Genomic DNA, 12,994 nt, shown 5'->3' with positions numbered 1-12,994 from the left:
TTGAAACTCAACAAAACTTGGCTCCCAGCACTGAAAAATACAGCATGCAAAAGGTCAAATAACTCTACCCAGCCACAAAGACCAGTGATCACTACACACAAAAGACCAGCTAACGACACCCATCAACCACAGTGACAGATAATCTGTCCTCTTTATCACAACAATACACCCGCAACAAAAACACACTGATCACCATAATCACCCATCTCCTAAAAAGGACAAAAGCTGATCTCACAGCTATAAAAACTCAACTCCCAAACAAACTGCACCAGAGCACAGAATGCTGTCCTCTGAGGATGCGGGCCACAGAGACTGGCGAAATGTTAGGAAGGACAACTTTCAGAACACGGCCAAAGAGCCTAAAAAGCCACAACAATCATTGTTAACTTGCTTGCAGGGTTTTGGCATTTCTTACAGTTAGGCTGGAAAACGAAAGTGGGCTGTCTGGGTAATATTTTCTTCCCATCCATTGCTGTCATTCATTTTTAATAGGCTCTAGGGAGATTCTAACCTAGAAAACCAAAAGAGATGTTTTTAGAAGATTCTTCTTATACTTGAGAGACTGATCTTTGTTCTATGCAGAAAAGGGCTATGCTGTGGCACCCCCTGCTGATGCCTCATAACCACCGAGGATTAGAAAGATTAGACATAAGTAAATGCCATGTGTACTCCTGGCATGTGGTTGAAGAAATTTTCCAGTGAGGGTGTACACATGTGAGAAGCAAGGTATTAATAAGGCAAGATCTTTTCAGAAAGCCTTGTTGACATCTCAGATCTTGAATGTTACAGCTGTCCCCCAAGCACTTCATTCTCTCAAATATACTAGTTGTTTGTCTTTTATAAATTAGTACAGTTGTGTAATAGTGTGGGGGGGGAGTTTCAGCACTTCTTATTTCAAAATCCAGAATAGCCAATTACAGAAGCTTCTCATGTTAATTCTTTGAAATCCATTTCTATATTTTATAGTCATCTGTTAGAACAATTAGGACTGTATCCTTACAATAGCCCAAATTCCTATTTGAGTTGCATGCCCAAGAGTTACAGAAGCTGCTGTGGCCAATTGATTTTGCAACCAACATGCAGCCAGCATACCACATTAAGTTGTCCTGTGTCTATGTAAGTAACTAGTAGGATTTGGATCACGGATGGACTATGCGGGATTCATTTTCCAAATATGAAAGAATAAGATCAGGCTCCAAGTCACAAGCAGACAAGCTAGGCCCTTACTTAAAGACTGTGTGTGTGCACCTATGGAGGTATAGGTTACCTTGTGTGTTGTAGTGTACAGAGAGGACTAAGGAGACTTAGGATCAAAACCTCACCCAGCCATGGAAAAACATGAGGGGTGAAACTGACAAAATCACTCCATAAGTATCTCACTTACTTTGAAAGCCCTGTCAGGATCTCCATATGTCAGTTCTGATTTGATGGCACATAACATCCTTATAGCTATCAGCTACCTTTTGAGTAAAACTCTCCCAAGGAAGCTTTTGTCTATACATTAAAATGCACTATGTCCATAAAAATATTGGTCTTCTCAAGCGCCCTGACCTGTTGCTTCTAAAACTAGCAACTGTAATTGTTTTTCCAAACCAATAAGCTAAAAAGCTGAACTGTCACTCCTGGAAATCCCCCTGATTTGTCTTTTAAACAGGTTTCAAGAGCCCCTGCAGTATTTAATTCCCCAGTTTTCAGAACTGACAGTAGACTTCCTGTCACTTCCAGTTTTATTTTGTTTTTTTTCCCCATATTTTGTCCATCCAAGAAACACTCTTAATTTCTGTAGTCTGTTATTCTAAGTTGCACCACACAGGGAAAAAAAAAGATTGATTTGTATAGCCAGAAGTATAATAAAATAAACAGTTTAAATTCAAACTGGGGAATTGTACAGAAAGTGAGGTGGAATTTTTAAAATAAATCCTAAGAGAGAGCAGAAATTCAGGAAAAACTCTTAAACAAATGTGTCTTCTGTGAATAACTGGAGGATTTGCTATGCTGATTCATGTGATCCTGACACACATACCTTTCTTTTAGGTGACATACAGATTGGAATGGTGGACAAGAAAGGCCAATTAGAAGTGGAAGTCATTAGAGCCCGAGGTCTAACACAAAAGCCAGGGTCCAAATCTACCCCAGGTAAGCAGGGTTTTCGTGGGGAGCACTTGATCTTAAAATGTTCAATTCAGTTCTCAATATTTGTTGTAGGATAGTGTTTGATGGTAATATTGCTCATTGATCTAACCCAAAGGGAGTAAAGTGCAACCCACAAATTGCATGTGACACACTGGGACTCTTTTGGGACTCTCAAGTAATCTGAGAGCTTGTTCATTAAAAACCCATTTAAAAGGCTTTGGTTGAGAAACTTTTATTTCTGCTCTTGAGGGCCTCAATGAGCATTGAAAATAGTGTAGGTACTTCCTGTTTTCCTTAAAAAGGTACTTCCTGTTTTCCTTAAAATTCCTCAGACAGCCACTACAGGGCCTGATGCAGCCCATTGGAGGGTGACTGAGCAAAAATTTGACCCCCAAGTATACTGAGTTGCCTATCCAGTTTTACCTTTCCTTTTTGGCCTAACAGTATGACACAAAGAACACCACACAACTGTAATGCCCACGTTCTGTTCTGGAATGCAAGGACCTTCCATGCTTAAAGCATACATTGCTTGCAGGAGTCAGATGTCCTCAGTCTATCCAGTCTCCTAAAAACTTCCAAGAAGAATTGAAGCAGTGGCAATAAGGAGCTTTAGAGGGGCAAGGGGGACCGGATCATTCTTATTATCCCATTCTCCTAATGTAAAGATTCCCGAGATTGTTAGAAACAGTGTGTTACTGAGTAATGTTATATATACTAGAGTGGCATGACACAGAAATTTGAATGAATTCTTTGGGGTTTAACAGAGATGTATCAAAATATATTCAATATCCACAATTGCCTTCTGAAGCTGGCACTGCAGCTTTATATATATTTTATTTATTTATTTGGCTTCTATAGCACCCATCTGGCTACCAGGCCACTCTGGGCGATTTACATATTAAATTTATTTATATTTTCAACTGCTTAGTTTTGTAGCCAAAACATTAAGTAGGCTATACAGTAAATTCAACAAAGATTACCGGTTAATGCAAATTGTACTGAAAGACAGCAATTTTAGGCTTTGATGTATATCAAACTGATAATAAAATACATTCCAAAGGGTAATGTCAAATTAGGGGGGAAATGCCACTGCAGTGGAAATCTTTTAAAATTGCATTGTACTGTTGGAATCCGGCTCCAACAACCTGTAGTGATGGGAGAGATCTCTGAAAGGTTCCAGAGGGAGAGACCTCTGAAATAAGGAGACTGCAGTCGAATTAACCATTTCAAAGCGTGCTCAGGATCATCGGCTGAAGTTGCTGTTCGAATGGCTCTCTGATCACTGTTCTGTGATAACAGCTCCCCCAATGATGCCTGGCACCTCCTTTTATTCTCTTATAGGTTACATAACATTAACTGTCAGGTTTACATGAGCCAATAGGGCGTTCTGCCCAGTAACACACCATATTACACCACATGAGGATATCAACGTGGTTCATACAACATGGACATTAACATGACAAGAAATATGTTTATATGTTTAGCTATGGTGTACAAGAAATATGTTTAGCTATGGCGTACATTTCCAGGTACATTCCCACATTGTACAAAAACAAAAAATGAACGCAAACAAATGAGAGAGATGTGGAAGCCTGAGCAAATACATTCTTCAGTGATTGAGTATTTCTTTAGGCAAGTCAATAAGTTCTAATTCCTAGCTAGGGGCACAAAAACTCATAAGCAGAGTCATTCGTATTATGAAAATTACTATTTTCAAAACACCTATGGTGTTGGCTTTGCAGTCAGAAATACTCTCCTGAGATGCATTGTTCCACCTACTGTGGGGAGTGAAAGAATCCTGTCTCTGCAGCTCCACTCATCAGCAGGACCAGTAACCCTCATTAGTGCATATGCACCAACACTGTCATCCACTCCAGAAGTGAAAGACAAATTCTATGACGATCTGGCAGCTGCTATCAAAAAAGTCCCTGAAAGAGAGGCACTGTTCATTCTTGGAGACTTTAACGCTAGAGTTGGTGCTGATCATAATTCTTGGCCCACTTGTCTAGGCCGTTTTGGCATTGGAAAGATGAATGAAAATGGCCAGCGCTTGCTGGAGCTTTGCTGCCATTATGGTCTTTGCGTCAGCAACACATTCTTTAACACGAAGCTGCAACACAGAGTTTCCTGGAGACATCCAAGATCCAAGCATTGGCATCAGCTCGATCTAATCCTCACTAGATGTTCCAGCCTTCCTAGTATTACGATCACACGCAGTTACCAGAGTGCTGATTGTGATACTGATCACTCCCTGGTGTGTAGTAGAGTAAAACTGCGAACAAAGAGAGTATATCACACGAAAAAGGAAGGAAGACCACGTATTGACATCAGCAAGACTCGCGATCAAAGAAAAGTGAAAGAATTTGCCCAAGCACTTGAGGAAGCCCTTCCAGGTCCGGCTACTGCAAATGCACCTGAACGATGGGAACACTTCAAGAACACTGTCTATAACACCGCCTTGTCCACCTTTGGCAAGAAAACCCAAAAGGTGGCTGACTGGTTCGAAGCCCATTCAGAGGAGTTAATGCCAGCCATCGAGGTTAAGAGAAGAGCACTAGCAGCATACGCCTGTCCTAGCGAGTACAACTTGCAAGCTCTTCGAGCTGCTCGCAGCCAAGTCCAACAGGCTGCCAGGAGGTGCTCCAACGACTATTGGCTCCAGCTCTGCTCTCATATACAGTTAGCAGCGGACACAGGTAACATCAAAGGAATGTATGACGGTATCAAGCAGGCCTTAGGTCCAATACAGAAGAAATCTGCTCCCTTGAAGTCTGCTACAGGTGTGCTCATCCAGGACCGAGCACAGCAGATGGAACGCTGGGTACAGCACTACTCTGAGCTATATTCCAGAGAGAATGTAGTAACCGAAGAAGCATTAAATAACATTGAGTGCCTACCTGTCTTGGAAGAGCTGGACAGCGAACCAACCCTAGCAGAAATAAAAGCGGCCTTGGACTCCCTCGCCTCCGGCAAGGCACCTGGAAAGGATAACATCCCTGCTGAAGTGCTGAAATGCTGTAAGGAGATCATCACCACCGAACTGTACGAAATCTTTTGTCTCTGCTGGAGGGAAGGTGGAGTACCACAGGACATGAAGGATGCAAACATTGTCACATTGTACAAGAACAAAGGAGACAGGGGTGACTGCAATAACTACCGTGGCATCTCTCTTCTTAGCGTTGTAGGGAAGCTGCTTGCCCGTGTTGTTCTGAAGAGGCTCCAGGTGCTTGCAGACAGAGTCTATCCAGAATCACAGTGCGGATTTCGAGCTAATAGATCCACCACTGACATGATATTCTCCCTCCGACAGCTGCAGGAGAAATGCAGGGAACAACAACAGCCACTCTTAGTGGCCTTCATAGACCTTACAAAAGCATTTGATCTGGTTAGCAGGGATGGCCTTTTTAAAATACTTCCCAAGATTGGATGTCCACCTCGTCTCCTTAACATCATCAGATCTTTCCATGAGGGAACGAAAGGCACTGTAGTTTTTGACGGCTCAACATCAGACCCCTTTGACATCCGAAGCGGAGTGAAACAGGGCTGTGTCCTCGCACCAACACTTTTTGGGATCTTTTTTGCTGTCATGCTGAAGCATGCCTTTGGAACTGCAACCGAGGGTGTCTATCTCCGGACTAGATCAGACGGAAAGCTCTTTAATCTGTCCAGATTGAGAGTGAAGACCAAAGTCCAACTGAAATGCATGCGGGACTTCCTCTTCGCAGATGATGCAGCCATCGTTGCCCACTCTGCTGAAGACCTCCAACAACTCATGAATCGTTTCAGCAAGGCCTGCCAAGACTTTGGACTAACAATCAGCCTGAAGAAAACACAAGTCATGGGCCAGGGCGTGGACTCACCTCCTTCCATTACCATCTCTACACAAGAATTGGAGGTTGTTCATGACTTTGTGTACCTTGGCTCAACCATCTCTGACACCCTCTCTCTGGATGTCGAGCTGGATAAACGCATTGGCAAAGCAGCCACCATGTTCTCTAGACTCACAAAGAGAGTATGGCTCAATAAGAAGCTGACGACACATACAAAGATCCAAGTCTATAGAGCCTGTGTCCTAAGCACACTCCTGTACTGCAGCAAGTCCTGGACCCTTTGTGCACGGCAGGAGAGGAAGCTGAACACGTTCCATATGCGTTGCCTCCGACGGATTTTTGGCATCACCTGGCAGGACAAAGTCCCAAACAGAGTAGTCCTAGAACGAGCTGGAATTTTCAGCATGAATACATTGCTGAAACAGCGACGTCTGCGTTGGCTTGGGCACGTCGTGAGAATGGCTGATGGTCGGATTCCAAAGGACCTCCTGTATGGAGAATTAGTGCAGGGAAATCGCCCCAGAGGGAGACCACAGCTGCGATACAAGGACGTCTGCAAGCGAGATCTGAAGGCCTTAGGAATAGACCTCAACAGATGGGAAACCCTGACATCTGAGCGTTCAGCCTGGAGGCAGGCACTGCATCGTGGCCTCTCCCAATTTGAAGCGACCCTTGCCCAGCAGGCCGAGGCAAAGAGGAAATCACAAAAGCAGCAAAACCAGGGAGCTGGACAGGGGACAGATTGGATTTGTCTTCAGTGTGGAAGGGATTGTCACTCTCAAATTGGCCTCCTCAGCCACACTAGACGCTGTTCCAAGTCCTCCATACAGAGCACGCTACCATAGTCTTTCGAGACTGAAGGATGCCTAACTAACTAAAACGGGGGGGGGGGGGGAACCATAATTTTCCAGCACCATTATTTTGTGCTGAAACAATGAAAACTTATAAGACCAACCTCTCTTAAGCATTCGATTCTCCTGTTCCATAAATAGTCACCATCAATCTTTTTTTTCTAAATGAATGTATATTTCAAACAGTCAGCTGTGGTCAACTTATTCCAAAGTTCTTTCAGGGTTTTGGAAGAAATACATGGATTATGAAAGACGTTTTACTATAGATTCTCAAAAGACTACAGTACTTGTATAATTCCCTTATCATGCAAACAATATAGGAGGAACACGAGTGGAACTTTCTGCACATTGAGGCAACCTTACAATTCAAAATAATTAGGAAAGAAGAGGATTTATATTCCAAAGGAGTTTGTTTCCTCTTCACTTCCCCCTCCACTTACTTTATTCTCTTCAGTATTTGATGTCGAGGTGGTTTGTATTTTAATTACTATGTAATTTTTCTTCCTCTTTTTTTCTTTATGCTTCTATTGTCCTTGTATAAATGTTCTAAAGGTAAGGTAGTCAATAATTTAAGACTTGCATTGTAACAACATTTATGTATATATCACAGCTCCATATGTCAAAGTATATATGTTGGAAAACGGGGCCTGTATAGCCAAGAAGAAGACAAGGATTGCCAGGAAGACCCTTGATCCTTTATACCAACAGACATTAGTATTCGAAGAAAGTCCTCATGGTAAAGTCCTTCAGGTCAGTAACTGTTTTATCAGGGTGTAGTCCCTTGATTGCCATTAACGGTATTAAACATGCTGAAGTTCAAGTATTCTGATATAGCTAAGGTTTAGTTTAGCTTTCAAGGTTTCATCTGTACCACAGCTGTGTAGGATGGCCTCTCAGTGTTGTGGAGCTAGTTCACCAAATTTCTCCAGGGGAAGAAGAAAGTTGTTCAGAGGTGTGGTTTGCTCTTAGCAGTGATTGTAGCACAGCTTTTTTCTTTATTCTCTGAAATTTTGGGATTCTTTCCATTGCCGCTGCAAATGGCAACAATTACAATTGTGTTAGCAACCTACCCATCATTTTACTTCCTTCCCAGAACCCCCTACCTACTGTGAGAGTTGTGTTGAAGGCAACAGCTGTGGTGCCAGTCTTCCCCCCCCCCCAAAAAAAATGATGGAGGAATTTGGCAAAGTGACCTTGGATTTCCAGAGGCTTAAAAAAAATTAGACAGCTAAATCAAACTAGAGTGCTCCCACTGAATCAATGGGTGTGTGCGTTTATGAAAATACCATTTAATTCAGAGTGCATGTCTTGGCTGGGGCTAACAATTAGATTTAGTCCAAAACATTTCTCAGAAAAATATTTTCTGACAAATTTTAGCTCAGTGGGAGTCGTTATTCTTCAGGGTTCGGCATATGTCACCTTTTTAGAAGCCATTGCAGATATACATTATCTATCTATATTGCAGAACATAAACAACTCCTTTCTTGTAAGTCCTGTGGCAAAAGTGAGAGAGGGCAGGTTTGTGTGCATCTTCAGGAAAAAGGGAGTTGAGTGCAATATTAGCAACCATTTCTTCCACTTTTAAGTATGCATTTACTCCCAAGATGCTCTGCTTGTATATTTCTGAATAAGATAATTATAAACAAATAAACAGTACTGTGGCCTAAATGTAGTTACTAGTCTCAAACAGAATAGAGACACTGAACTGCTGACTGATGAGTCATTGATTTGGTGGGTCTGCTGTAGCTGAGACAACCAACTGGGTTCTAATCCATAAGTTTCCACTGCCAATCCCATAGTACTATTCCTAGAACATCACACTGCATAGAATGGGACAGCCTATAAGAATACATTTGTTCAGCCTGTATTGACTCTGTTGTTTTTGCAGGTGATTGTCTGGGGAGACTATGGTCGAATGGATCACAAATGTTTCATGGGAGTTGCACAGATCTTGCTGGAAGAACTTGATTTGTCCAGCGTGGTAATAGGCTGGTATAAATTATTTCCACCCTCCTCCCTGGTGGATCCCACGTTGACTCCTCTAACTCGCAGGGCCTCCCAGTCATCACTGGAAAGTTCAACTGGGCCTCCCTGCATTCGATCTTAATGAACAAAACAGCAGGTGCTCTTTAACAAAATTGTGACCACCAAGGATCGGAGCTATTTACAACAATGAGGAGCAATTTCAAAAAGAGACAATCATCACTTCAGTTTTGCCTGTAGTAGTTTATCCAAAAAAATATGTCTGAGTTGTTTGTTCCAAGGGTGGCTTAAATTGTCTGAACAAATCGGTGTATGAAAATACAGTCAGTCCATCAAGCAAAATGTTCCTGAAGCTTCTGATAATCAAAACGAGGAGGGAACTCTGAAAATTAAACTGGAACCGCTCGTTCTGTTCACAATGACCGCACCCTGGTTTTTTTTCCCCCCAGTGACCACCAACAGTGTTAACCTTTTGGTGTTTCTCTGTGTGTTACTTCCATTTGTTTTTGCTGTGTTATCCTGCTAGTTTTGTCAAAAGTCATCAGGATGCTAACAGAGACCCTTCCTTTCTTTTTCTAACTCAAACCAAAAAGGGCTGAAGTCTATCTCTGTAAGCATCTCCAAAAAGTGTTCACCTGCCAGAATTACCGTCTGATGCCAATAACAGGCACATAGCTCCTCCATTCTGGATGTCCATAACCTTAAAACATGTGGAAAACCAGAGTAAATTTGCAGTTCAGTTTAACTTTTTATTAGAGCTTATCATAACATCCATTGTAAAAAAAGTGAATACATATACATTATGCATTACATATCCCATTTTTAAGTTTTATTGAGATTTTGCATGGAGGAAACCTGCAGCTACAACTATTGCTGAAAACCTGATTTAAAAAAACACAACAGTTATGTTTTTCATTCTGACATTAGCAATTACGTCTGTAAAGCCATTGTCTTACCAGACTCATTGAGAAAAGTCTTTATGTTCATACATGTAAATGTATAGTTGACTTCCCAAATGTTGATCAGGAATGGAGTTGGGCATCTGAACTTTTAGCTATACCAAGGCTTCTCTGATACATGTGTCATTTTTGACACAGTTGTCTGTCCTGGTTAGAGCATGGTACAGGTTGTTCAGTTTTCCAGTGGACGTTCCAGTTGAAATATTCTGCACTTACTAATGTTTTTATCAAATTTCAGTTTACATTTCTCTGAGACTGATGCAAGCACAAAGCTTGATTTTTAACAAAGGTAATATTACTTTTATGGGGCGTGGGGGGAGGTACAGTCAAACAATACTTGCATTTTGTTCATCTGGGTTCTTTCTTGGCCTTGAAATCCCTTGTGTTTTTCTGTAAATGTGCTGAAAACTGCAGAATGTGCAGGTGCATTGAGAAGTTCTCCTTCCTTTTATGGTGATCTCACAAAATAGAGCAGCATGACTTGGAACTGTTTCAAAGCTGCATGCACGTTTTTGTAAAAAAAAAAAGAGAGAGAGAGAGAGAAATAAAAAGAAAAAAGATAAAAGATAAAAGAGAGGAAAAAAAGAAACAAACAAAAGAGATTATTTAATAATATATGTTAGTTCCACATAGGCCAGGTTGTATGTTGCATGTACTTGTACAGTTTGCTCGTAATTACTCTAATGAAGTAACCAAGAAATCTAAGCCATCCATTTTTTCTTATAGACATTTTGCAGGTTTTAGCCAGACTATCATTCAGTCTGGAGCTAAATGTCTATAGATGGACTTTATTTTTTACCCTATGGAAAACGTGATGTAGTACGGACCAAATTCCTTCTAATAAATATTTTGGTGTAGATTCCTACTGTTGGGCTGTAACACATGTAGAAACTGTGGACACAATTAAGTTTTCCTTCATAGACATAACTGCCTGCACCAAGTGAACTAATTATTATTATTATTATTATTATTATTATTATTATTATTATTATTATTATTATTATTATTATTATTATTATTATTATTATTATTATTATTATTATTATTATTATTATTATTATTATTTGATATTGCCAGAACGATCCTGCCCAAGTTTCCATAGGGCATAGATTGATTACTGCTCGACCTGCTGAGCAGGAAGCATTGGTGCACTACTAGATTCTGTTTTGTCTTCTAGTGGCCAAATAAACAAACAGACAAACAAACAAATGATAATTCGGTAGTACCTTTCTATTTTGACCATTTGTCTTAACATTTCCCTGTGCTTTTAAATGAACTTCCGACTCATGCTATGTAGACATGTTTAATAAACTTTCCTTTTCATGTTCAGCGTAGTTGTTGTTTTGTGTTCAGCATGGGTGAGAGGTGGTCATATGGAGCCGAGTCCAGGCAGCATCAAGTTGTGCTTCTGCAGTCAAGACAAGCCATAGATCCACCAAGGGTTGGGAGAGTGGAGCAGTCATTGTGGACAACAGATTTGGGGTCTCATGATGGGGGCAGCAAATTGTTACTCATTGGATATGTACCTGTTGCTTTTTTTTATTGCCAAAGATGAGGAGATGCATTTGCAATTTTTTTGCCTCCTGCACCAAAATAACATGGCTGGTCTGAGGCATTCTTCTCACCTAACTTTGCAGAAGTGATGGGCCCATTTGTTGTGACAGCAAAGTGTATTGGAGTAGCTCTGTGTCTCCCACCCAGTTCTTTACTCAAAGAAATAGCACAGTTGAAAAGTCAGGAACTGCTCAGAGATCCAGACAAAGTGTCAGCTGATCTCATTTCAAGGCTTTCCATAGATGGAAAACACAAAAGGCCAGGATTCCACCCGCTGCTGTCCAAGGTGGGGAATCTGATCCAGGCTGAGGAATAATTCCAGTATGTCAGCCCAGGGTCACAGTTGCCTCAGAGCACCTGAAACTCCACAGCAGTGATCATCCTTGTCACCTTCCTCGGAACGCGTTCCAATTTGTTAGCATCCTTCTTGAAGTGTGGTGTCCAGAACTGGACACAGTACTCAAGGTGTGGCCTAACCAGTGCTGAACAGAGGGGGACCAGCACCTCATGAGATTTGGAAATTATGCTTCTATTAATGCAGCCTAAAATAGCATTCGCCTTTTTTGTAGCCACATCACACTGTTGGCTCATATTTAGCTTGTGATCTACAACAATTCCAAGATCCTTCTCACTTGTAGTTCTGCTGACCCAGGTATCCCCCATCTTGTAACTGTGCATCTGGTTTCTTTTTCTGAGGTGCAGTACTTTGCACTTATCCCTGTTGAATTTCATCTACTCCAGGGCCTTTTTTAAATGGGGGGGGGGGGAAGAATTTTAAAAATAAGATTTCCCAAGTTTTAAAAAAATGAAAAGTGGGAGAACATGGGGCTGGGGAGGGGGGTTCTGGATCCTCAGAGGCTATGTGGAGCCTGTGGTTGGCACTTTGTGAACCTCAATCATAGACAAAGCACTCCAAGCACCAGATGCCAGGTTGATGCTAACACTTGGTATTGTTAGGAACATAGGAAGATCCTTACAGCAGGTGAGAGTAGTTGTCATTCCAGTCCAGTAGGGCTATCAAACTGGTTCTAACTGGTTCAGGTAGATCTAGGTGGGAGGAGGTGTTCCGCTAGATATCGAGGTCCTAAACCATTTAGGGCTTTATATGTCATCATTAACACTTTGAAATCAATGCAGAAACGAACGGGCAGCCAATGCAAGGCTAGAGTGGACAAAATATGCTGATATTTTCTCACCCCAGTGAGAAGTATGGCCACCACATTCTGCACCATTTGAAGCTTCTGCATCAATCTCAAAGGTGGCCCCACGTAGATTGTGTTACAGTAGTCTATTCTCAAGACCGCAAGCGCATGGACCAGAGTGGTGAACGCCCCAACATCAAGATAGGGACGCAGCTGGGCAATCCTCCACAGATCGAAATAGGTGGAGTGGACCGCTGACATTACCTGGGTTTCCATGGTGAGCGCCGAATCCAGATGGACCCCCGAGCTGTGAACCTCACTCTGTGCGGTGAGTCACTGCCCCAAAAGAAAGGGAGTTTGCCAAACCACCAGTTTTGCTTTCCAAAACCTTTAAAGAAATATAATCTCTGTTATCCTGTGTGTGTTGCATCCCCTCCTTCATTATTGTCAGATGCATTATTCATATATAATAATGCTTCGGCAGGCCTTCCCATCATATAACTCATGACCTCTTTCTTTCTTTCTTCCTTACTGTTCTATGT

At 41.7% G+C, this 12,994-nt stretch overlaps 1 protein-coding gene across 50 annotated transcripts in view; it reads left to right on the top strand.

Annotated features, from left to right (window-relative positions):
• Window positions 1-10,354, top strand: part of RIMS1 (regulating synaptic membrane exocytosis 1) — a 324,125-nt gene extending 313,771 nt beyond the window's left edge. For all 50 annotated transcript variants that reach the window (XM_072999690.2, XM_078385861.1, XM_072999957.2 and 47 more), the window contains 3 exons: window positions 2,035-2,136; window positions 7,425-7,564; window positions 8,703-10,354. In XM_072999690.2, the coding sequence (XP_072855791.2) occupies window positions 2,035-2,136; window positions 7,425-7,564; window positions 8,703-8,921 (461 nt within the window). In that variant the 3' untranslated portion in view covers window positions 8,922-10,354. The remainder of the gene's footprint in view (window positions 1-2,034; window positions 2,137-7,424; window positions 7,565-8,702) is intronic.
• The last annotated feature ends 2,640 nt before the right edge of the window (window positions 10,355-12,994 follow it).

Source organism: Pogona vitticeps, chromosome 1, assembly GCF_051106095.1.
Source record: "Pogona vitticeps strain Pit_001003342236 chromosome 1, PviZW2.1, whole genome shotgun sequence".
Classification (NCBI taxonomy): Eukaryota; Metazoa; Chordata; class Lepidosauria; order Squamata; family Agamidae; genus Pogona; species Pogona vitticeps.
Note: the sequence above shows the minus strand (reverse complement) of the source record. Positions and strands in the feature narration are given on the sequence as shown.